At 41.9% G+C, this 26613-nt stretch overlaps 1 protein-coding gene across 1 annotated transcript in view; it reads left to right on the top strand.

Annotated features, from left to right (window-relative positions):
* STN1 (STN1 subunit of CST complex) overlaps positions 1-14059 on the top strand; it is a 26171-nt gene extending 12112 nt beyond the window's left edge. The window contains 5 exon segments of the mRNA XM_029086619.1: positions 1057-1192; positions 1940-2072; positions 8819-8989; positions 9605-9677; positions 13902-14059. Of these exon segments, the coding sequence (XP_028942452.1) occupies positions 1057-1192; positions 1940-2072; positions 8819-8989; positions 9605-9677; positions 13902-14059 (671 nt within the window).
* Positions 14060-26613: the final 12554 nt, after the last annotated feature.

Here is a 26613-nt window from a genome sequence, read left to right as displayed (position 1 = left end):
TGGAAAATCTCTAAAAGATGACTAGCATGCATACAGGAATGCTGTGCAGATACTGTGGTTGGGTATCTGTGAGAGTGACTTGCTCTTCAATTTTCTTTGTGTTGAAGTAGAACAGCCAAAGCCCATGGGAAGGGAGTTGGTGTCCTTTTTGTGTCACACTTCATCAAGAGCGTTAGCTGCTTTGGAGAAATGGTTGCTGTTTGCTGCAGGCCTTTATAGTCCATTCCATGGGCAGGCAGCATCATATGGGCACATTGTACCACGGAAGCCCAGGTTCTCCTAAACTCTCTGGCTCTGCAGAATGACTGAGAACTGTTCTTCATCTTCAGTCACTCCAGCACAGATCTGCTGGTGCTGCCTCTGTATCTGACAGTTCTTTGGGCAGCGGGGTTCTGCAGTCCACTGTTTACACCCTTGGAGCCTCCAGTTGCATAACTTCTCTGTGTCTCTGCTATTGTGTAAGAGTTGGTTTTCCCCAGAGAAATCTTTCAGAGACAATACTGAAATGATTTATTTGGTGGAGGGAAACCCATCTTTTAAAAACCCTGCATAGCTCAGATAAAAAATCTGTAGATTTTTCAGCTCTAGCTAAAATCTGAGAGGGAATTCAACCCTCCTTTCCAGACTGAAGATTTGTGAATATATAACCCATTCAAGGCCTGGTAATAATAGCATTGTGTCATTAGAGGAGAGCCATGTAATGCAAATAGCGTCTGAATTGCTTTCACTTTGGCCCAAATAAAGCTTCTTATTATGTGTTAATTTCATCTAATGGATAAAGACTGCTCAAAGTAAAAATAGATCATAAATTCCAGTTAAATAAGTTGTCAGATGAAAGCATAATCTGCAGTGCCCCACAACAGGTCGTTTACATCCTTGTAAACTGTAAAAGCAGGAGTGGCCATTGTGGTTTTCTCGTTATAAAAACAACAGCGAACAAAACTTACCAATTTAACACGGGCATGTAAAGCTCTGTTGTGCTGCCTCGGCTGTGCTTGCTTGAAAGGTTGGTGTGGCAGTCCTGGCCAAATACGTGTCTTCTTTTTGCTGCCTCAGATAAAGTGGATGATCCTGTGTGTGATGTTCAGATTTCAAGAATGCTGGAGCTCCCCTGTCTCTATAGGGAAGTTTACGATAAACCTTTCCAAGGCCCCGAGGAGGGACAGAGGTAAATGCAGCATCCAGACTGGCTGTGGGGCAAAGTGTGGGATTTTATTGTTGTTTATTTGTTGCTGTAATAACAGTGGAGAAAGCTAGAACAGGGCCTGACTGATTTAGACTCCGCACACGCATACAGTAGTAGCCTGCTTTTCTCCCAAATAGTTGATGATCCATATAGGTGAGATACCTGTCCCTAATCTGAGAAAACAAATATAATGCTGAACCAAAGTGAATATTAGGAAGGTAGTAAAGTACTGTCTGTAGACCTCTTGTATCTAGTAAAGAAGGCTGGGGTTTGGAGCAAGATTTTGGGGTGAGGTTAACAGATTAGATGGAGGAGCATCCTTGCCTGATTTTGTTTTATGTGTAAGGATAAGGAGCTATTCCATGAAAATGCTCTCAACTTCTGCAGCTCTTATCATCATCAAATCACAAATACATAACCTCAGTAACCTGAGTCAAACACCCATTCCTGTACTCAGTTTAAGGGTAGCTGCATGTTTATTGAGAGGGCTGATGCATGTAGTGTGGTTTCAGATACTGCAGATCTTAAAATCACAATATTATTACAGCATATGATTGAAGAGGAACAGTTGGATGTTTATTGCATGTAAAAAGAGAGTGTTTTAATTAAGGGTTTAAGTTCATATTCTTTAAGGGCAGTAAAATACCTTTTGATCTTTTAAAACCAGTCTAGCAAGCTAACTTTAGGTAATTGTTCTGAAAAATTTTAGTAGTATATTTCTTGCTTTTTGACATATTTTGTGTATTGTTTTAGTGGTCTGGAGGGTCAGAATTTCTCAATCAATGTGCTGCATGAGAAAGTGAAAGGCTTTCTATTAGAAAACAAAATTCAGACGTTTTACCAACAGGAGCTGGAAACAATTGATGCTCTGGTGTCACTGGCTGGTGTGTGTGCACCCAGTCCCAGCTGTCAGGAGGTGAGTGAATGTAAGTGTTTCAAGTTTTCAGTGTGGGGAATTAATACCACTTTTTGGGTTGTTTTGTTTTGTTTTTTTTTTTTTTTTTCAAACCACCAGCTCAGAGGATGGTGCCTTCAGAGGATTCAAAAAAACTCAAGTGTTTTAGCTTTATGTATGAGTTATTTACAGAGCTTGAGGAAACTTTGTCACTTGAAAACATACAAAACTGGACTGAAGAAAGTCGTATGAGAAAATTCTGTTGTTAAGGGTAATCTTGTATTAGGGCTGAGTAACCTTACAGACTGCAACAGGCACTAACTTATGTAGATCTCTAAACAGCTGCAGTATCAGAAAAGGAGATCCTTTTAATGTGCTCAGGCTGTTTGAGACAGATGTTTGAGATCCTGAATTTGATCAGAAGAAGGGGGCACAAAGTCTTTGTCTTGTTTCCTATTTGAAGCTCAATATATTAATAGAGGTATAGCTTTCAAAAGGAGATTATAATGAGTGGATGAGCAGTGCTCCCTGCTACATGTCTCTCTTGTTGGAAATCCCTAGTTGTGAAAGGCCATGACTGAAAGTATCACAAGGTAGGATTTAATTGAAATAAGTTTACATGCAGTTGCATGTAGCTGTTAAGAAACTTTCCAGTGAGATGGTATGCTCTTGATCAACTGCAGAATGGAAATAGAACAAAATACATTTTGTAAAATGGTTTTATATTACTCTTGTGTTGTTTGGATAAATTACAAACTAGATTCTCAACTGGTATAAAGTGGTAAATTTCTGCAAAAGTACCAGAGTTACAGTTGTTACCATGTTACCAATGGCAACTGAAACTTAAACTAGAGCTTGTGACTCACTTGTTTACTTTTTTGTTTTCTGCAGAGAAATAAATCTGTGGCAGTCATTTTCACTGCCTGATACTGATATGCACTGTAAAGTTAAGTGCTATGTTATGTTAACATCTGATGTTTGTTTAATTCTTAAAAAAGACCAAAACCACAAAAAACAGTCCCTTGTGGATGAGGTAAAACAGTAATGAAAAGTATCTCTATTCTTGTCAGCCTCATTGAACTGCTTCTGATGGCTGTTTCTTTTATTAAAGGCATTTTTGTTGTTAGCTTTAAAGCAAGCATGGAATAAACAATAACAGGAGCTACACTCATTTTTAACAGAAAGGTTTGATACTAGGATATCCAACATGGGACAGGGTATTTTTTCTAAACTAGCTGGAACAGTATTAAAAGTTATATTAGTCACAATGACCTCTACTTCCTTTAATACTGTAATAATACAGTATTTATAGGAAGATCAAGATGAATAACTTGCAAAGCCATTTAAAGTAGGAACTGGTGCAGAAGAAACATAGAAAGGCACAAAACAAACCAACCCACCACTAACCAAAAAAGCCAAAGTAACGAAAACAATGTAGCATCAGTGTTGTTAGCAGTCATGAGGAGCTATCATAATAATTAACAGTTGCTCTTGACCCTGATGCAAGGGTGTGAGTGTATGTCCCAGGAATTTGGGCACACAGATGCTTATTTAGAAATTGCAGTTCTCCCTATTGCCCTTTGGTATTAATTCCTTGCAAAGAGGCTTATATATCTTTGCGTAAGAAAGAACCTGCAGTTCTCAAGTGACCTGAATGCCTTAAGAGGAGCACCTAGTAATGCTCTGGAAATGCATTTCGTTATTCCTCTCCTCTGTCTGAAGGTGTCACTTCTTATAATTGGCAAAGGGTCAAGTAACCAGTTTGATCCACAAAAATAAGTGTAATAGATCTGATTTCTGTCCCACTTCCTTTCTTTTCCCCTCTGTAGTCTTCTGTTTTGCATTGCCCTCAAACCAAAAGGGTAAAGGGTGCTGCTAATGTGGAACGATGCTATTTCGTGCCTATTTGGCAAGGCAGGAGCTAGATGAGTGGACCAAACTTATTAGGCCACACCATAATATACACACTTGTTTACTTCTTGCACTTTTCCTGAATGCGAAAGGATGAGCTATATGGATGTGTAACTTTATTTTTTTGCACTGATTCTGGTGTTCTAGAGCACAGTTGCTGTTAAACTCTTTTCTTGCCTCTCTCTTCCTTTCCCTGTGATTCTAGGAGATGTGGTGCACCCTCTTAATCTCTTTCCCAACTTTTAAAGTACTTACACAGTGTTCCTCATAGTGGGAGGGTATGTCCCTGTGGAATATTTTCTCCAGGGAGGTGATGAGCTGCTATGGAGTTGCTGGCAGTGGAGCAGAGCAGAGAGGTGAAGATGGAAGGAGGTAGCTGGCATAGCTTGAGGTAGGCAGCATCTCTGTGTTCTTCTTCAGCATTACTGTACCTGAGCCCTGACCACATCCCATACATGCCCTACAACACCTAGTTCCAGCCCTAATGGCTCCCCAGCAGTGCAGACTTCTGTCTCTCCAGAATAAATTTCCCCCTTAGCAGATGCACATGGCAGAACTCAAATCATGTTTGATTTGAGAGCTCAAATCCTCTGCTTAGACATGTACTAGGGAACATTTAATTTTATAGTCTACAGAGGATAGGTCAGAGAATTGGAAGGCTTGGTGTTTCTAAAAATAATTACAAATTTACATCTGTTATGATTTTTAAAACCAGTAGAGGTTTATTTCACATAACCAGAGCCCCCTCTATCCCTAAGCTGTAGCCTTCCTCTTATCCCTTAAAACAAATTACTTTGGAGACTGGAGGTGCGGGTACCACAAGGAAGAATACAAGCAAAAAAAACCAGAAAAAGTAATATTGTGCTTAGAGAACCTAAAGGGTGTACTGGCTGGACTTAGGCAATTATGTTTGTCAAATGGACAAGCCTTTCATTCATTTTCTTAAAGAAAATCACATGTGAACTTGATTTATCCAGTGTCTCAACTGGATTAAATATGACTTGCAACCAGTCAGTCTTGATTAACCATTTTTAAGCACTTCTTCCATGCATAACCCATAATGTGTGCTATTTTAGTGCTACCATTCCAGTTTGTGTATGTCACTGACTTGGACGTGTAACTTGGGTTGTGTTTTCCAGACTCTGCTGTTTGTGCTTCTCTTGATTTGATTATTAAAGCAAAGAGTTTGTGTTGTTCATACTTACTGTATATACCCTGTATATTGTACTGTAGGTATAAAATAGTGCATTATACATTCTTGATGCTATGTGCTTGTCTTCCTACCTCTTGAGGAAGCTTCACTGCTACTTTAAATATGTATATTGCAAAGCTTATTATAGGACTTTGGGACTGACATGTCCAGAATCACTATTACTAAAATTATCACCTGTCTAAGCCAAGGATTAAACGTTGCCCGAGAAATTGCAAAGGGCAATTCCACGAGTAGAATCACGTGTGTGGTTATACCAGGAAACTTGGAACACCATCAGGGTGTGTTGTGATTCATAATGAGCCAAAGGTTACATACTTTCAGCATTTTGAACAGACCGACTCATTCCTGTACCGCTTCATTCTTTGGCCTATTATTGATTGTACAGAGAGTTTGTATTGTTTTAAAGATCTGAGAATAACTGGTTGCACAGCACCAGCCCACTAAGCTGTGTGAGACCCATCAGATGGAATATATTGATTAAAATACCAGCTTAATTCTGGAGATGTGGATCCTTCTGTTGGCTTTGGTACAAAGTACTTGGCTGGCCTAAGGAAGGATGGTAGTGATGGTAGAATAGTTATTTCATAGCTGCTTCTCTCCCTTTGTTGGGGGGGAAATGTTTTTTGCAAAAGTAGTGAATGATTTTTTGGGTGTTCCTGTGTTTGGATGTACAGCTTCATTTATTTGTAAAGGACCTGATTTGGGAGAGGAGGGAACCCCTGTTGTCAGCTCTTCAGGGAACCTGGAATTGTGCACCCTGAAACTAAGGCGTGCCAAAGGAGAGCACTTTGCAAAACGAGGTGTGAACATTGTGAGAAGCAAATTCAAAATCCAGATTCAAATCTTGCTGGTGCTTTGGATCAGCAGTTAAACTACTTAATATCTGTGTTTCTCAGATGAAAAGCTTTGTAACAGTAAAGCGATGGTGAATAAGCTGTGACTCAGAAGGGACTACATTAGCAGCTACAATACATCTTTATAACTGTTGACATGCAAGCATCTTTCAATCTCCTCCTGAAATAAAAGCAGGGATGTGAAATCACATAGGATTTCATAGTCCTAGATTTATTCTTCCCATGTATAGCCCCAGGTTAGTTCTCCTGTAGATCTAACAAGCTTAGGTGCACATTGGCTCTGAGGGGGGATCCAAGTCCAAAGGAAATGAGGGCCTGGTTTGGCCTAAAAGAAAGTGATAAAGTATTGGGAAAAAGTACTATTGACTTATGAATTTGCAGGATGAGATGCTGGAGATATTCTGGGTGGATCAAAAGAACAGATTAAGTAATTTTAAATTGTGTTCACAAAGAAACTCCTCAGTTGTTGCTTTAGTTGGAGGGATGCAGAGGAGGGAGCATGTTCTAGCGCACACTAGGAAGAAAACCCAAACTTTTCCTGTCATTTCAGGCCAGTATTAAAGCCTCTGAAAAGGGCACTTGCAGTCTTGGCGTTTCTGTTTCAGTATCCATCATCCAGGCTGAGCTGTGTTTCAGTTCACACAGAGTCTGTTTTTAATTATCTCCCTTTTCTGACGGGATCTCAGTGTTAAAGCCAAACTGAATAATTATAGTGCTTCTTTGGAGATATTTTTATCTTTTTCTCCCCAAATGTTTGCTTTCACATTAAAAATTGATCAGAGTCTTGAGGTGGTTGCTTTGCTAGCAGTTTCTTAGATTCTTAAGGATTTATTACTGCCTTTGAGTGAGAGGCAAAGTCTCTTCATTTTACATATGGCTAGGAGAATGTGCTTTTCCATGAGAAAATATTCACTCTTCACTTAACCCTTCCTGCTATGTTTTATGTTTGTTTCTTTAATTCATCAGAAGAGGCACTATGAAGAGAAATATGATCGTGGTATTAATGCTGTGACTGGAATGGTGTCCAGATGTATGGTCAGGTTTGTAGTTAGAAGCAGTGTCATTATCCAAACTGATACAGCTGTGGTGGACAGGGAGACAGGCAAACGTTCAGGCACTGAAGTCCTTCAGTCTGGAAAAGAAGGAGACAACTGAACTGAGAATAATAGCCATTGTTCTATGTTAATTATCTTGAACTATTAGGCAATTATTTTTGACTGTGTATTTGAAAGGAAAAAGTTTTTGTGGGACAGAGAGAGATGTGATTATGGCCTGTTGAAATACTGAGGATTAGCTGGAGGAAGGGGATGGAGAAACTTGCGACGCACGCTAACACTAATACCCCTGTTGGATCTCTGAACTGTTCCCAGTTAGGCATGTCAGCTTCCAGGTGTAGAAGCAGTCGGAGTTTCACTTGAGGCTTGCAAATGGACCAGATAAATGTTTTGTGAAAAGGTATTCTTCCATTGCTGATATGGTGTCTGGTTCACATATTCATGTGAATTCATCCTGGTACATGGTGGTTGCCTGTTTCACTCCCAAAGCTTCTGTGAGTGCATCTGGTGAGTGATTTCCTAATCTGTGAAGTCTGATACTTTTCTTCAGGACAGGATGGGAGCATTTACAGTGATAGCTGAAGAAATGGCTTGGCAAATCTTGCTTTGGTTGCTCTGGTGTGGTTCTAGTTATCACATGTTGGTTTGTGGGAAGCAGTTTAGGTCTGTTCTCAAAGAAAACCACAGGGAGCACAGTGTGTTCCCACAGATGAGGAAACAACAATTGGGGAATTGAAGCAATCTGTGTAGGTAAATGGGAGGTTGAAGGACGTAGTAGGACAGATAGAGATGGAGAAGAGTAAGTCATGGTCTTGCTCTTATCTGTCCATACTTTCTTCTCACCACAACTGATTCTTTATTTCCTTCCACTTCTCTAGCTGTCATTCCACTGTCTTAGCTCTGCTCTACTTCCAAACAAACACTGCTTTTCCTGGATTTTTTCTTTTTATCCTCTTCTTTCCTACTCTGTTAAATGTGTCCCAAACACAGAACTCTTTGTTCTAAATAATCTCCTTGGTTATAGACTTCCAGGCACATTGTTCTCCTTTCACAAGAGACTTGTTTCCCACCTGCCCTCAAAACTGAATTGTTCCCTTATCTCATATACCTTTCTTAATTTCTTGCATGCTCATTATCTTTTCATTTCATTAGGCTGTGGAGAAATTCTTGAAAGCATGACCAGAATGTGCGTAAAAAATTTGAAAACTAAGAGGACAAGAAACACATACTGTTCTTGCTAGTTTCTTCCTCTTTGTTGGATACTGCCTCAGTTTCAAATCAGGAGATGGGAATCCAATCCCCAGCGCTTGGATTTTTCCTGAATATCACTTTACAAGGCCCTGATCTCTCTATCTTCCTGCCCTTATTACCAGGAAAACTCTGATTATGAGCAAAGCTTTATGAGCTAAACAGTCAAATGCCCTGTGAGCATCACAAGCCTGTTCCAAAACAGAGCTCTCGGTGCATAATCCAATATTGCTAAATACAAAGAAGGCAGTTAGGAGGTTGTGGTGCCTTAAGAATAGCACAAGCTTCTGGTGTTTGGTTGGTTAGTTTTTTTAAAGCTTGGGGATGTTGTTTAGTTCATACATGACAGATATAATTTGTGAATTGCTAAATGAAGAAAATTATGTAACAAAATCACCTGAAGTCCTCTTGCTCTTGAAAGCATCTGAAGCTTTTGCTGATAACTTTAGTTGTGAGCAAACTGAGATTTCTCACCATCTGCTTCATTCCTTTCTTCCCCTCCAGGTGAAGTCAAAAAGCAGCTGCAGTTCCAAAAGGATTCACAGTGTTTTTAAGGAAGCAATAAGGATGCTACAAGAAAAAGGGGTGATTTTCCAGAAACCTAGTAGCTCCAAGGACTTATACCATGTAAGGAACTGAGCTGTGATTGCAAACAAGTTCAGGGATATGACTTTAATATTCAGTAGAAACAGTAGAAATGTTTCAGAAATAGTAGAAATATTTCAGAAAGAGAAGCTGGACATTCAGGTGCTGCCTGTTTACTCAAAAATCTTATCTGCAGCTTACTTCACTGTTGCTTTTACCTCTGTATCACCCACTGAGTGTTCTTTTTGTAACTCAGCACCAGATTGAAGCACTGCTGCTGTTCCAGGCACAGTCTGTGTTCGCTGGGTTGCCAAGCTGTGTGCTGACACAGCTGAGCACACTGAAGCCTGGAACCTGGGACAGTTCTCTCTATCGAAGAGGGTTGAAACTTGGTGTTCTAATGAGTCAGTTGCCCTCCTTTGAGTCGAATTCTAGTATATCATGTTCTTCACCTAACTCATGGATGCTGCTAATGGTATTAAAAATAATAACTGAAGATTTAACATTCATTATTAATCTCAGAGGCAGTATATAATGCAGACTGTAGTTATGACTGTTAGTTTGAATACATCATGGCCTTGGATTGCTTTTCAACAGTCGTGCCATCTATTGTGAAATAGACTGCCTTAAATTGCCAGTTTCTTCTGTTTTCTCCAGGTGACTGACCATGATAAGGAGCTGCTTAAAGTGACCCTTGAGGTGATTAAAGATGACTGTCGAAAACCCAGGCGTAAGTAGCCGTGTTATCAGGGCTCTGATGAGCTGGTGCTGATATATTGATGGCAATATCTCCTCCTGCTGCTGGCTTAGCTATGCTTCTTGTCCTTACCCTTGAACTCAGAGCTAAGTTGCTGGTGTAGCTAATCAGTATAGCTAGAAGTGGGAGTGCAAGAACAGCTTCCTGTGAGCATGGAGAGAGAAAGAGCAGGTGTGCCCAGCAGGAAGCAAACCTCTCAGATCTGAAATAAGCAGCTGTTATCTTAGATCTATATCTTTTGGGAATACTTAGATTTTGGGAGGAACCAAATGTAATGAAGTTAGGTCAGCACCTAGCAGCTGTTGCTTTGCACTCTGAATAAGTAGCAAATCTTGCTAGTTCAGTTTCTGCAGGGGAGTTGACACAAAAGTGACTGTACAGAAAGGTGGAATCCCTGCCTCCATATAAAGTCAACAATAAAACTTACTTAAGTCAATAGGATATTCTCTGTCGATTTTAAACTCAGGTGGTTGTTCTTTGCAGGTAGGGATTTCAGTCTTAACAAAATTCACTTCTTTTCAGATAATGTACCTTGTGTGGCTTCTGAGTTATCCCTGTCCCTCAAGTCTGTTGTGTCTTATTGCCATAGTGATAGCCTGTGCTTGACTCCAATGTCTGCTAATTACACAGGTACATTGCTACAGAGTTTCTTTCAATTCCTTGGGCAGAGTGTGTCAGCAGGGATCACTTGCTGCAGGAGTGCAGCTATTTGTGCGGTAGAATGGACTTCAGTATAGATTAAATGACTGACTAGAACATAAGGCATTTAATCTAAAATTGTTTGTATCCTTATACTGTCATAACTGCAGTAGTGCTTGTAGGACCTGGCATATGATGGTTATCCTGCAGTGAAAAAAGGCTCAGTGAGGTGGTATTATTTTTGAGTTTTCAACTGGCTACCTTAAGCAGCGGTACAACTGTAGACAAGGTTTGTAGGTGCAGGTAAAAGTTCTGTATCTTTGGGGGATGGAGGGAGTAGACATTACTGGGCAGGCAGGTGAAGATGGGCTCACTTGCCTGAGATTGTTTCAGTGCCACAAGTTATCATATCACATTGTTATAGTGTCTTTTATCCAATTAACAAATACAAACATCTCCGTAAGAGTCAAATCATTCCTCTGCTCATTTTATCCATCAGCTAGCTCTCCTGGGAACCCCTTTTTTGTTGGTGGTGATGGTGGTGGTTTTTTTAATAACTGTGCCAGTATAAAGGCCACAACCTGTATAGAGTTGACACAGGGCACTGAGTGACTGCCTGGTGTTTAACTCCTGTCTTGTGCACTATCACACTGGTAAAGTACTCTTTGTGCTCCATGAGAGGTTGGGAGGTTATCTCTTCTAGTCAGGAAGAGTCAACAACAGAAAGAAACTCATAGATCACTTACAGAAAAGACTTTAACGAGTCCTGATTCCTCAAAGCCATGTTTCCCATACTGAGCAGGCTAAAAATAGCAACTGCTTTACAGAGCCTCTTCTTCTCCTTGAAGCTTTCCACCTACTTAGTTTCCTGTTGTAAAGAGGACAATTTCCAGGTCAGTGTCTCTTTCTCTGCTAGTTTTCAGACGGACAATTTCAATGTCCTGGTCACTAGTAATAGAAGATTTTGAGAAGGAAAGCCAAGAAGCTTCAATCAAAACCAACAGGGCACTGCGGATATTCTACTGTCACTGCATGATGCAGGAGCAGGGCTCAGTGTAACTGCCGGACCCCCTCTGCTGGTGGGACGGCGATCTTAGCCACCCACTTGGCCCTGACTAGGGAGCAGGCTTGTAGTGAGAAAGTAAGAACATAGTAATACCTCAAGGGCTTTTGTTTGTTGCAAGAAATTTCTACTCATTTTTCTTCACGAATAATATTAATCTTCCATGACATGAAGAGTCACTTATGATAAACCAAACTCTTCTCTCCAATAAGTTACTTCTCTGACAGTTCTCAAGGCAATGCCTCACCCCAATGCTTTAGTTGTGACACATTCTCAGGCCCAACCCAGCTGCCCGGAACTGTTGTACAAATAAATAAATCCTCAGTGTGCCTAGTCAGAGCTCCACAAATCCTGATCTATAATATGCTTGCATGGCAATCCTAGTCCTTGGCTTCAACTGTAACTCTAAGTAGCCTGATCTTAAATGCCTTCATGCAAGGCCGCTGTGGGTCTGGCTAGAGGCTTAAGACAGCCAGAAAAGGATAACAGTACATTTTGACTCCAGAATGACCTGCAAAATGGTAGTTAGTACAGATTTGTTTCTTTTTTTTTTTTTCCCCCCTCTTTTTTTCAACACATTTGCTCTGGTTTTAGGCTCAGATGAGGCTAATAGTAGAGAGAGAAAAAAAAAACCAACAGAACCTCTTGAAGTTAAATTTGATATATCAGAATGAACCCTGTGTGAGATGTCCACAGTGGGCAAATGGTAGTTGTTCTATAACTCTGTCTTCTCTGATATTGGTAGTCAGACAAGGCAGTTAATCACAGCCTGGCTTACCTCAGCTGGTAGACAAAAGCTACAGCCCAGTATGTCAATGAAAGAGGACAGCATCACTCAAGGAGTGTATTCCCCCAAAGCTGGGTCGTAGACTAGGAGTGTTTCTGGGTTACTTAATGATTGTACCCACCTGCAGATACCCCAAAATGACATTTTCTACCAGCATCTATGAGTAAATTACGTATTGTACTGTTGGGTAACACCTGAGTCACTAATCTAATTCACCAAGACTTAACCTAAGTTACTGTAGATCAGGGATGGGCACTTTGACCTTGTTATGACAAACCTGTGACTAATGCAAGATGCAGCTACACACTTTGTTTGCAACAGCAGTCACTATGACCAGGTAGAGGCATTGTTCTCTGCACTTGTCCATCTGAGGGTGGTGGACGCATTTTTGGCTACCAGCCACAAAGGTCTTGCATCATGCTGAATCACTGATTTCTAAAGAAATATCTTTGCCTGAATCACAGCCCAATAGGCTGAACTGTGTATTTATCAGTGCTCAGTGTTGTCTTCTATCTACCAGTGACTTTTCTCAGCAACTTCTAAGGAAGTTCTGGGACTCATCTGATTCTAGAGTAGAGATTGGCAGAAATAAAACCAAACACAGCAACAACAAAATTCAGGGATCTCCCTGGCCCGTAGAAATTTCTCAAGTACCGTTATCAAACTTATCTTGCGTTATGTGAGCTGAGGTCTGAGGAGGAGGAAAGTAGTTTGTGCTGATGTGTCTCGTTCACGCTAGTTTTCCATTGGTAGCCATGGAGGAATAAGAAATCTCTTGTGGAGATTTCAGTACTTGAGGAGACTGGGAGCCTGCAGCACTGATGATTAAATGTGTTTGCAGGGTCTGTTGGGAGCAATGTTGAGTGGGACAGCTGGGCTTCAGATGGTGGCTCCACCACACAGAATCACAGAATGTCAGGGATTGGAAGGGACCTCAAAGGATCATCTAGTCCAATCCCCCTGCTGGAGCAGACACACAGAAGCTGCATGCAGTACTGCAGCCATTAAAAGGACCTTTGTCTCTGGCTTGCCCTCTAGGAAAGGGGATTATTTTTACATTTCTGTTCTCTTGTACATTTTCAGGGCTCATTTCTCTTAAAAGGAGATAAAATTTGGTACTGAAGTTCTGTGACTTTCTAGTGCTCTAATTGCCTGAGTAGTGTGAAGTGCAGGGGTGGGATTGCATTGCTAGGTGAATGGAAGTTGCACTATAGCAGTTTTTCCACAAGATGCCAGTATTGGGCAAGCAGTTACAGGTCCTGGCCACTGACCTTCCTTCTGTTCTAGCCGGTTTTGATGTTGGGTATGAGCGGAAGAATTTTCATTTGGTTACTTGTGCGGTTGCAGAAACTGGGCAGCTTGCATAGGTGGACAGTGGAGGTACCCTTGAGTTAACCTCGTCATCAGGTTGTACTGAATGAGCCCTGTAGTTTGCAAGACTGATTCTCTTTCATCTGCATTACTAGTGTTACAGCCCTGACACCTCCCGGAAAAGTCAGTGGGAACAGTTGATAATTGGAGATCTGTAGGCACAGGCTGGGTCTCTTCCCTCTGAATACATGCACCTCTGCTGTAGTGCCTAGGGTGTTCTTCCTCTCCAACAGCTGTGGGTTTTTTCATGACTAATTTGGATTATAATAGTTCAAAAGAGGCAGTTACACTGAAGTCTCTCCTCTGTGTCTGGCTGCATTTCCATTTTTTTCTGCAGATGCTGAAAAAGGCTGCCATTTCCTTCATGTCCTGAGTTGTGTTCGGCAGAGCTACCACCCCTCTCTGGCTGAAGTGGTGATGCACCGTGTCTTGGAACTGCTGGAGAGTAACAGTGATGTTGTCAGCACTATGGAAGGATATTATATGGCATTTTAAAGAGAGAAGATAAGATACATTTGTTCTAGTCTCTTCAGGTTAAAGAAGGGAAAAGGAGAGCTTGAGTGACCCTGAAAAGCTGCCATTACCTGGTATGATCTAGATGGGGGGAAAGAAAAGATTCTCCAAATACTGTTTTTGTCCACCTCCAGAGAAGTTGTCCAAATACCTGTTTTAATATTCTTGCTGACTTTCCCTTTATTCCTGAAATAGTGAAAGTTGTATCAAACTGATTCTGGACATCCTAATATAGCAGAGGAGCTGGAAAAGAAGGTGGGCTCTTTCCTTGCAGTGAGATGTGACGTGGCCATCCTCACATTTACATCCAGTGAGCCCTAAAGAAAAGTCACTGCTAAAGAGCGCTGTTCACAGCAGTTATGTCAGGACTCGATTTTCTGGCTTAAAGACTGATCTTGTGATCTTTCCATATGGAAATAGCTGTGGATCTTTCTTTTTATGTATACTTTATAACAGCTAGAGAAAGGACATGCAAGCCAACAATCAAAATATTTGCCTGTCCTTCCTGGCATTGTTGGTGTGCCCATGTTTGTAAATATGCATTCCTGAGTGTGCACAGCTTTCACACGACTGAAGCAGTCCTCACCTTTCTCTGAAAAGCAATATTCAAGAATGGGGTCCTGCATCCCTTCCCCATCCTGCAGCGTTGCCCACTGCTTGTCAAGCGTGTCTGGATTCCCCTGGCTACCGTGTGCGTGTTGTTGTGGATTCTATTCAGACTAGAATTCTCAAAATCAGCCAAAGTTTCGCAGTTTGTTTTTAAATTCCTTCCTACATCACGAATAGTAAACCATAAATCACATGCTTTGGTAAAGAAAATAACAAAAGCCAGCAAGACCCATTGTAATCTCCATGCTCCCTGCTGCCTTTTGTCTTCTATTCCTTGTCACCTTTGGGGAAGAAATACTGTCCATATCTGTGCTTGCAGAGGAGCACAAGGCATCGATGGAGTAACATTGGCCCAAAGACGGTTACCGTACAGGACGTTTGATCTGGAATAATCAGAACTCTGTTATGTGCCACAGTTCAAAGCCTGTAGCTGTTCAATATTTATCCTTAGAGAGGGCTTCCTGCTGCAGAGGCTTATCTGTTTAATTAATCTGTTTAATTATTGGTGTGGAGATGAGACGTCTAACTTGAAAAGAGTAGAAAGGATTAAATGTATCCTTCTTCTTTCCTCTGCACCTTCCCTCTAACAGTTGAAACAGCAGACTCCCAGGAGGCAGATGTAGTGGTAAAGCCCTATAAGGATTGACACAGCAGGGAAAAATAAACCATATGCATGAGGAAAGCCAGTGAGGAGCCCCATGTGTGCCAGGTCTCTGGTTTGTTGTTATATTATGTGCCTCGTTCCAAACCCTGGCTGCAGTGAGATATAGGCTAAGAGAAAAACATGACAAAGTATTTGGCATTTGCATTCAGAGGCCTGTGGAAAACTCTGGCCTTAAAGAGAATGTGCGTTTGTCCATAGTGGAAAACTATGTATGAATCATTCTTTTGCTGTAAACTCCCTACTTGCTGCAGGGCTCAATAGTTGGTTTTCTTGCAGGCTGCCCTGCTCCTACTGTTGCTGCTCTGAGTTGGGTACCTTCTAGTCAGATGTTAATATGGGCCTGAATGTGTGCAGAAAGGATGTACCTGTGCAGAAAGAAATAAAAGAGAAGAGGATTAAGAAAGAATTGTAAAAGTCTCCCTCTCATCCCTGCCACCATGAACATCTCTGGAAAGCAGGGAAAGAAGTCCAGATGCTGAGTGAAGTGGTACTGAGGGGAATTGCAACTTTCATTTATGCCTTCAGAAAGGTCTGGTTGACCATAGCAGAGGTTTGCTTCTCAGATTCCTGCTCTGATTGCTGATAAGTTTGAAGTGATGCTTAAAAACAAAAACCGTCTATGGGAGTAGTTTGGAGTATCGATTCCTAAATTCAGAGTCACTTCAGGAGTTAACCCTATGTTACTGCTTGATTATGGACAGGTTGCCTACTTGGCATGAATATTTAAGGATATTGTAAAGGAAAGTATGTGGTGTCTTGGACCGTATGGAAGAGCATGACATCCAGTTTAAGGGACTGACTGGGGCATTTTCTTGAGAAGTCCTATATTAGCAGAACCTGATTCTGCTGGAAAAGGTTAAAAGAATGCTGCTAGCTCAGTGGGAAAGGTGACCTCCTCTCTTAGGTTAGCAGTGAGAAAAACGCTGGTTCTCCTGAGGGTGTCAGCCAAGTGTGTGGCCTGTATGAGTTTTGGGAGGAGCTCTGTGCAGCTGAGTCTTGGAGGAAAAGATAGTCTGGAGATCATATTGCTCTTTAGGGTCTCTTTAAAATAAATTCATACCGAAACAGGATTACACCTTTGTCCTTTGCAGCTTGTATAGTCATACACACAGCATCGAATGTGTTCTGTTCCCTCCAACTCTGATGCTACATTTCCTGTGTTTTAGATGCATTTCTGTGTCTAACATCTGCCTAAAACCCTGGCCACCTATTTTCTATGCATTGGAGGCTGATGCAGACACAAAGTTTGTTGCCTCTTTGTTCTGCCCCTGTTGCAATTTAAAAGCACTGATCAACTGTGAAGTGTCAGAGATGAGGTGGGAGGAATTCATCTCGAGGGATAAGTGACTCTGGAAAGAACCTATCCTTGGAAGTTTTTAAGATGGTCCTTGCTGGCAATCCTGGACTTCTGAGGGTGCATTGAGATTCCTCCCCAGGAACAGGAAAAAAGGATTTTTCTCAGTTGAGTTAACTCAGGGAAATACCAATGAACATAAGGGAGCCTGCCGTTTTTACAAGAGTGAAAGGTTAAAGTAAAATTAATGGAGGAGCCTAGATTTAACTTACACAGATTCTTATTCTGAATAAATGTACGGAATAGTTGTGCCTTAAGCTTGCCTGCTTTATTTTTTTTCCACAGTGGCCACCCAATACAGACTAACACTTACTCTGGTTGAGTGCATTCCCTCTCTTGTACCTACAGGGAATACTGTATGCATATGCCTGCACAGAAGTACCCCAGCTAGCTGTGGGAGCACAGAGCTCACTGTAGGTTGATTTACCCATTTACTCAGTATCTCTACAGTGTGCTTCTGTGACAGCAGTCTAGACATACCCATATTGGTATAAGTCACCTTTATGTAAGTCTAACTACACACACTAGGGCTTTTACTGCTAATAAACTGTCTCTCTGTTTAAAGATCATATCCTTAACCGAGAGAGTCATATCATGCGCACTGTTAAAATTCTTAGACCACACCTACAAAATATTGTGCCGAGCGTTCAGTGAAAGCGTGCTTTCTTGTTTTGTTTAATTTGAAAACTCGTTAGGCAACACAATTATTACTGGTTTATTAAAGGACTTTGAAGGTGACACTTTAATGTAAAACTGATGAGGGAGAATTCATGTTGTAGGACTGCTTCATGGCCATTTCCAGTTTCCATAGAAACAGTTATGTCACTAAAAAGCAGGTAAGTAAAATGGAGCTTTTAAAAGCAGCCAGCTTTTTAATGTTACCTTAAAAACGTATGTTTCCATGGAAATGCAATGCATGAGAACAACAATTACTAAAGAATCTTAATATTCTATTCTAGCAAAATGTAAGGTGTTTGCGTTTCTGGTGAGGAAATGAAGGACCAACTCAACCTTCAGTCCCTGCCATCTGCTTAGGTGAGAGATGAGGTTGCTTCGTGCCTCAGTTTCCCTCTTTCGTAAACTGGGGATAATGCAGCTCCCTGTGTTAGAGCCTCAGTTTTTCTTGATGTTAGTCATTAAAAGCTATTAAGATCTATTGGTGGGAGTTGTTAAAGAAGAACTCTGGGGGAGTGGATGGATGGATAGATGCTGGAGTGGGACTTAGTTCTAGTCCAAGCCTCTTTTTTTTGCCAATAGCTTTATCTTTCTCTACTTCTCTTTCCATGAATATTGGTTTGCCTGTCTTGTCTTTTTGCTGTATGGGTCCTATGAGGCAATGATGGTCTCCTGTTTTTATTTGCACCAAATATTTTTACTGAAGTGCTGTTTTCTCTTGTGACTTCTTAAATGGCTTCTTAAAAATAGAAATCCAGATAAATGAGTTCTGAGTGTTCTTGTTCTCAAATCTTTGGATTGTAAATTTGTACCCATGAGGGTATGTATTTTACACGAGCTACCTGGGAAATGAAGCTTTTCTTTCAAAGTAATAAATGAAAAAATTAAAGATTGGCTACATAACTGAAAGCTGTTACTTTTGTGGATCTATCCATACTTGCATATTCCAGTGATGAGCACCATAAAGAAGGAGGAGTTGCTAATTTATCATTCAGAATGAGAATTCATCAATGAGCAGCCAACGAGGCATGGAGCCACATGGAGAATCATGAGATAAACGACTAAAAATCTGCTTGTCAAAAAAATGCAGTTTGGTTTACTTTGGGAGTAAGTCGATCCTGTAGGGAACAGATGTGCCTAGCAAAGGTTTATATCTTTATACTTACCTCTGAGTGGGAAGGGAGCAAGTTCGGATCCCCTGGACAACCTGAATTTTGAAACTTCCTGTCAGTGCAGCACTACGTTCTTTATTCCCATCTTTCTCCAGCACAGTCTCCAGCCTCCTGCCCCAACCCGACAGGCTAATGAGCAAACAAAAGTTCAGCTGCAGAGATAAAAGAATAGTTATAATCGTTGGTTACAAACCTCCAGGAGCCCCAGCAGTACAGAAACATTTTTGTGGATGTTTGTTGGCAGTAGGGAAATGCTGAGTCAGGGATCTTGGGTTTTTTTCCCAGCAATATGCCCTGTCAGGCACAGAAACTTTCCCCCTGATTTCTTTCATCTATTTCTGCTCCCCACTCTCTCCTCTAACTGTCATTTCTCAGGCCCTTCATTTCATTCAGTCTCGTAGTTCATCTCTGCACCACAGATCCTGATCAAACCTCCTTCCTCTCTACTTTGTTCCCCAATTCAAATATCATTGTCAGCATCTGGCAATTGAAAGTTTCAGTGTAATTCCCTTTCCTAACTGACCTGGCATTGTTCACAGCCCGTTCAGATTCCAGCAGGCTGTGCATAAATATAATTCAAAAATAAAACAGTCGTGTCTTGCCCAAACCTGAGCAAGCACAAGTCACGCCCTTGACAGAAGCCATCTGCCTCTCCCTGCCACTTTCAAGTCCTTGCACAGATTTCATTGCAGGCATGGTCCATAAAGTTGATGTGGACCTTTAGTTTGTCTGTCTACTACCTTTTAGCCTGTTTTTTCAGAGAACGTGTGATTATACTCTGATGTGATTATACTGTGTGTCTGGGTATTTGTCAACCTCTTCTGTCCCTCCATCCCAAGTGACTTTGTAATCTGCTGGCTAGTTAAGAGAGGTGAAGGACTCTGAGTTGTTATGGTCTTGCACATGTTTAGAAAATGGATGCACCGATAGAAGAGAGAAGCCTGAATCAGTGCCTCTTCCACTAAGGGGGAGGAAGAAGCTCTGTCATGCAACACCAGGGAAACCACACACGAGAGAGTCCCAAGGAACCCATTCTTCAAACTTCAGCTGCCACAAGAAGTACTCGTTCTGCAGCGCTTTTTTAAGAAATGACTGGGCTGTTTTTCCTGAAGTTTGCTTTTAGAGATCACCTCAGGACACACATTAGTGATAGGAAACTGCAAACCAAACTGTTAATACCCAAGTTGTAGCACCTACATCAGGGTACAAAGTTGTGTAACTGAATGATAGGGATGCCACCAGCCCATTCCCACTAACATATTAAAAGTGCAATGGAGGCTATTCTAATCTAGTCACAGTGATTTACAAGTTGAAACCAGCCCAGATTAACAACATTGTCTGAACATAATATAACCAGGAATTTGCTAGTGAAAGAAATAACCTAAAGGAACGATTTTCAGCAAGTGTTGAACCACTGAACAGTGCAGTGCCAATTAACCTGGCACAACATGTCCTACAGCTCTTGTTTTAGCTTGCTTTTTGTTATTGATTGGAAGAATGAATGCTCCTTCTCTACCAGCTAGAACTGGAGCCACCTTAGCCTGGGATGAACGAGCTGTGAATCTGCAAGTATGTAAAGGCCAAAACATCTCATCTTGCTTGAAAACTGCAGGAGTGGCTGCAGCTCAGCCACTTCCATAGGAGATTTAGGCTGATATCTAGTTTGTTGTTCTTCTTTTTCATTTCCTCAAGTTAAAAGTAAAGCAGAGAGGAAAATTGTCCCACCTCTGCTGTGAACAAGGTAAGAGAAATTGCAAGTGTATATCACTGCCTAACACCCAATGTGATTAAATGAAGCATGTGCCAAGTCTGTCACTAGCTGTAGAAGTTCATGGATCCTCACAGGAGTGGAGACCTCATCCAAGTATTATGGTGATATTTGGAAGTAGGAGGGAGGCATCTGTTCCATCAAATGTCTTCCTCAACAAGAGAGTCGTGCAAGCCCTACAGGCCTACCTGACTCTAACACGTGCTTTTCTTGGCCAGGTACAAAGGTGGGAAGGAAATGAAAAGAGTGCTTGGAGTTGGGTTTTTCTCCTATTGCCAGAATTTAAGTCAGTCATATTGACAGCGTAGGAGTTGTCTTTGTGTGCATGTAAAACTCTTCTTTGCTGTAATGCCCACAAAAAACCCGAGAGCTGTAACAAGCCAGCTGGTGTTCTGAAACTACTGCCTCCATTGCTGACTAATACTCTCTCATTGCTTTCTTCCCTCACCTTGTCTTCTTTACCCCAAAAAAGTCTCTTGAACTTAATTCCTGGTTCAAAGTAGTTATAGCCTCTTTCTTTTGTCATTCTGTGAGTACAATGATCCAGGAGAAACATAACAGGAGCAAACTGACACAGAGAGGAGGAGTTGTTGGAACTCTGTGGAACGTAGGAAAGGATGAGAAATAGAGAGGAAGCTGAGGGAGGAGGATTTAGCACCAAGATGTTTGAAATTAGTCCCATTGAAAAAGGCTAAGAAGTAATTGCCTAATGATGCTTTAGACATCTGTTTCAGAACAGGCAGCAGGTGTTGCATGTAATGAAAGCAAGGGCTTGTACTGTTTTATTTTCTCTGATTAAAAAGCAGGAGAGGAAATGAGGACAGGAAAAAATGGAGTAAGAGAACACTTATAAACAGCCAGATACATTTATATAGAGCACAGTAATATTTATATGCTCTTCCTTTGCCTTCCTTATACTGTTCTTTAACAGTTCCTCTATTGTGCAAGGTATTTTGTCCTTTCTAGAACACCAGTCCTCTGGATGCCCAAAGTTAGATGCTAAAGTAAGAGTTGGCTAATAAAATGCCTTTGAGGATCAAAAAGTTCAGGACAATGTAATTGTCAGTTAGCCAGCTGGTGTTACTAACTGATGGAAATGGACCTGATGGAGAAGCTCAGCTGCCCTTGTCTCATAGATGGTCTCTGTGTGCCTTGGGCACTAGGCAAGTGGCTGAGAAAAAAAGACTCCCATTAGTGAAATGATCGTTAGGGTTGCATCCCTAGTGCTGCATGGCCATAGTTAACACACACCTGGATCCGAATAAAAGCCTGGAATCATGTGGATGGTGTGTCCACTGCTTCAAGGTGAAAAGCACACCTACACCAGGCCCTGCGAGAGAAACCATAGCTCCACTTTCCACGAGAAATTCTCTGGTTTGGAGTGATCTCATTCATTTTTCCAAACAATTAACATGCTATAGGGCATTTGGTTTTCCAAGCATCTCTACTACTGCTCTACAAAGTCTAACCTGGGAATGACCAGTGAAACAAATACTGTTTGTGTCTACCCATGGGATAATGTTGGTGCTGAGGAGATCCAAAAGTGCTGCTCCTAAAGAAGTCTCTCTGCTGGGAAAACCACTTTGCTTTTGCATGAAAGTAACTTTAAAAAATAAATAAATAAATTTAAAAATCAATGCACTCCACTATTGAGTGGTGGGGGTTCCATGTTACAGATTTCTCCTCACAGTGTGGAGCTTGTGCTTTTTTCATCTATGGTCTAACTGCAGTTCCATGAGTAACTTTTCGTAAGGTTTTATTGATACATTTTTACAATTCACAGCCTATCAGTCAAATGTTTTCTGGTTTAGATACTGGCAGTTAAACTCTTCTACTTTTTCTGGGGCATGTGCAGCCAAATGAAGTTATTGTTTGGTTTCAGAAAGGGTTGAATGAGTAAAAATAGCGAACAAGGAAATTCAAGTTTAAAAAGGACTTGGTGGAAATTTTAAATCTGTTAACACAGAGGACTTAGTGTCCGTGTATTACTTAGAGGTAACATGGGAAGAAAATGCGAAGAAAGACTACTTCTTCCTAGATTGACTTGATTTGTAACAAGCCTGCATTTTCAATAATGGATTGCCAAGTTTTTTTTCAGAGGATGAGGCAGAATCCAGTCTCAAAATGTGCTATTTTGGAAACAGCGAGAGCGACTGAAGTCAGGGGTAGCATCCGGCAGAAACCTGGGGAATCCCAATCCAGACCTGTGATCAGTTTGATAAAGTTCAGCTGTCTCAAATGTAAGCCTGGCATTTATATGATACATAAAGAAAGGTATGGTTTGGACTTGCTGTGTTTTATTTTTTTAAACCATGCCAACAGATATCTACAAAGCCTTCATAACAATGGAAAAGTACAAGGTGTACGTGGATGAAAAACAGTTTGCAATTTGCTGCTACTGCCCTAAACAATGCACGCAAGGCACGTACTATGGTTGGAAATCCTTCATCCACAACTCCAGCAAGAGAGGACTGGAAAATAATGTTAGTCGTGAAAGGGTTAAATTGTAAGATAGCTGCTTCAAGAAAAGGATAATCTATAATTTAAATCAAGAGGGTGAAGCAGCTCTTTCATAATGTAAGTAAAAGCCGTTGTGCCGTTGGGAAGGCATGTACAGTGCTAGTAGGGGGAATGAGTATTTTGTTTTTTCCACTATACTAGATTGCACACGGGGGCTGATAAAGCAGCACTCTCCGGTGAGGAGGCTGGGAGGGGAAGGGGCACGCTGCTGTGCTCAGGGGGCTGCTCTGCCAGGACTGCAGATGGTTTTTTCAGCTCCCCTCTACCATATTAGCTGGGTCTATTTATCTCCAGAGTGCATTTTATTTGAAGAGCCATAATTTCCCAAGGAGACAAAATCAATTGGCTTGTAAGAAATAGGAAAAAAAGATCGCATTTTGCTTTGTGTTTCAGCGTCTGAAATTTGAATGCCAGACAGGCTCTACTATTTTTGTTGCTCCTATCAAAAGACGTGTATGTTGAAACCCTGAAGTGGAAGGACTGCATGGAAAGCAGCCCTTTTAAGAAGCTGAGGTTTTGTGAGTACAGAAGCTGAGATGGGAGTGTAACAAAGGCTCTGTGTTGTGCTGTTGCACATCTGAGCCAAAAAACCCCTAAGGGGCACATCTCTAGTACCATGTCTAGTAGATTATGCATGCAACTCTAGTTGCCAGTAATGAGTTGTGTGGCTAATCCGTCATGCACAGCACGGACATGCTCCCCGTTCCCCAAGGGGCTAAGATCACGGGGCGTCCCCCGGGGTTCCGAGCACCGTTAGGGCCTCTCCTAGCCAGTGGGACAGGAAAACACTGTGTTTGACCTGGCTGCCCAGCCCTGGCAAACAGGAAAGCAAAAACAAGAAAGAAAAGTCATCTTTAACAGCAGCTCGAGCCCCTACAGACAGGGCTGTTAGGCCACAGTATGGTTAATATTCGGGGGGGGGTTACTTATCAACAGTGATACACCATGAATTAATAAGAGGCATCAGAAATGGCCCTAATTGAGCACGGAAAAGTCTGTCCCTTGTTTTCTTTTCTCACTGCTTTCATGATCCAAGTGTTTTCAATTTACAACTCAAATGCTTATTTACAAAAAACTTGCCAGCATGACAAAGTCCTCCTGAAATATGAAAACTCCGGTCATGCTCCAGCTCTGAGACTGTCACACGCACATTCTGTCATGCATCAGCTTTTGCTGTAATTGGAGCAGAGTGGAGGTTGTGGGGCTGTAGCTGTATGAGATCTGTGAGGCTAATGTGATTACCTGTTTGGTCAAAAAAAAAAAAAAGTAAATTATTTGTCCAAATAGGCACCTAACAAATCCTCAGATGAATTTGATTGGAAGCATGAGTCCATAAAGGTGAATTATTAAATCAGCCATTAATATTGATATTAATATATGTATTAAACTTGTTCAGAATAGCAGTGGTATTATCATGTAATGGTAGGACTTTGGTAACGGGGATTTTAAGAAAAAATAAATACCAGGAGATTGAGGATTAAAATCCCTAGTTAGTTATTTTCCTATTGGCCTGTGTGTTCATGGTCCTGTCAGGTACAGGCTCCCCTGCACGTGGGGTCGGTTATCCAGCAAGCCTGCCATGCTTTTCGCTGCGTCCTCGGTCTTTTTTCGTTCAGTCCCCGCCTGGCTCTCTAACACAAGGCTGGGAAGTGCTGTCAGCTTTATTTTCCCAGCTGTTGCCTAAGAGAGGAGCAGATTTTCCCCAGCCTGCAGCATAATGAAGGGTTTCAGTTATTTTTCTGCCAGTGTTGCAGTAGTCTGGGATCGGACTCCCACTAGACTGGGTGTTGTACATATTTTAAAAGAACAGTCCATGCCCCTAGCAACATACATTTTTCATATGTAGATGGAGGGAGGCAGCAAACAAACAAGGAGAGCAGAAGGTGGCAGTGAGCACAAAACCAGCAAAGGACGGAGGAGGAAGGGAGCCAGAGCTGCACAAGGGCTGGGCAGGCTCCGCAGCTGGAGAGGGTTGTCCGGAGCGGTGGAGAATCAAGTTGTCTTGAATAGAGGAAAGGTGAGCAGTGGACCAGATGCTGTGAAAGTATGGGTTGGAGACTAACCCCAAAGCACTGGTCCTTCCTTACAAGAGATGAGAACACCACCAGTGATAAGCTGCCAGTTAGTAGGAACGTCAGGAAGGATGGGGCAGAGTGTTTGGAGAACAATGTTATTTTGACTCTTTTTTCCCTCACAATGGCATGTTTTGAAAGCTGATTTAAAACAAACTCTGAGTGTTTTTAATGATGGGGGGAGCTTTTTCTCTTTTTTTTTTGACAGGGTGATAGGAGATGGGGATGGAACGTGTGATATATAGATGGTGGTTCACAGGAAAGAGGTGTCCAAGACACAAAAGAGTGACCACACCAGGCATATTTTTATCAATGGGTTATTTGAAGATTTACATTTTCAAGGAAGAATTTTCTTCGTTTGCTCTGCACACCAGGGACTTCTTGGCCAGTCTAAACAGTAAAGGTTTCTAATGTAAATAATTGCTCTGCTGTCTTGTGTCATGCATGAGGATTAGAGGTGGGAAGTCCCTCAAAGAAGAGGAGGGAAGAAGGTGCTCTGAAGGAAAAAAGACAAAACAGAAAAGGGACAACAGAGGTGGCCACATCAGCTTTCCCCCTCTGTTGCTCTCCCTTTTGCCAAAAGCTGGTGTCGTGTATGCCTGTGCACACCCTAGGGTGGGACGCCGGGATTTTAGCATTTTATGTCTGTTTGCTAGTTTTGGTAAACTGTGTGTAGTAGGCGAGGAGGGAGGAGAGGGCTGGCGTAGAGCATCTTTCCCTGGCATTATGCAGCAGGTTCCTGGTTCCCACCTGGCAGCAGTTGGTAGCTGTGTGCTGATGGTGCTGCTCCTGCTGCTCCTGGTTTTCCTTCTTTTTTTAAGCTGCAGTGGAAAACAACCACTTTCAAACGTCAGCCTTAAGGCTCAAGTATCTGAGGCTTTGTGACTACAGTATCTTTCTCACGATCATTGTTGCAGGGCTAATATCCCTTGTAAAAGTTGTGATTCAGAAACTGCCTACAGAGTGTGTAATGAAATCACACTGAGATTGACCATTCTCACTGCAAATCTGGGCTTTTGTTTTTTCCAAGGAGCTAGGATCTTTCTGCATTCCTAGACTCACAGGTCTGAGCTGTCAGCAGCACTGTGGAAGCTTACTGGAAAATCTGTATGGGCTGCTGTTGAAGAGGCTTCAGAGGAAGGAGAGATCTTAGTGACTTCAGTTAATTCGGTGAATAGCTAATGAATGTCATAAAATGAGCAGAGGGCTGGAAGATGACACAGAAGTTCCCATTTCTGATGTAACTTTCAAATAATCATATGCAAAGTAATGACGCATTATTGGAAAAAAAAAAAAAAACCCAACCCAAAACAAAACCTGAAATTTCTGGGGCAAACTCTTTTTGAAGTGTAACTGGGGAAGATGGTGCTCATTTATCTATAGATGTATATACAAAGAGATGAAATGGGTTCATGGCTCTCAAAGCCTACGCGACGGAGAGTCTGTGCGACCTTCCTCCAGCTTTGATCCTTCTGCAGCTCCAGGTGGGGTTGTGGGCCAGGGCACTGTGGACCTCCGCAGGCAGCGCCCGGCCTTCAGCTCCCAGCTGGAGCCTGGTGGGCCATGGGCTCGCTGGCTCGGTCGTGGGTTTCCGGCGTGACCTCGGCCGGACGCTCGGGGAGGACATTTCGGACGCTTTCTGCAGGGATGGAGGACCCCGGGGCCAGCCCGCCCTTCCTCTGCCCCGGGCGCTCCCTTACCC

The sequence above is a fragment of the Antrostomus carolinensis genome, unplaced genomic scaffold (genome assembly GCF_000700745.2).
Source record: "Antrostomus carolinensis isolate BGI_N321 unplaced genomic scaffold, ASM70074v2 scaffold22238, whole genome shotgun sequence".
NCBI classification, from domain to species: domain Eukaryota; kingdom Metazoa; phylum Chordata; class Aves; order Caprimulgiformes; family Caprimulgidae; genus Antrostomus; species Antrostomus carolinensis.
Note: the sequence above shows the minus strand (reverse complement) of the source record. Positions and strands in the feature narration are given on the sequence as shown.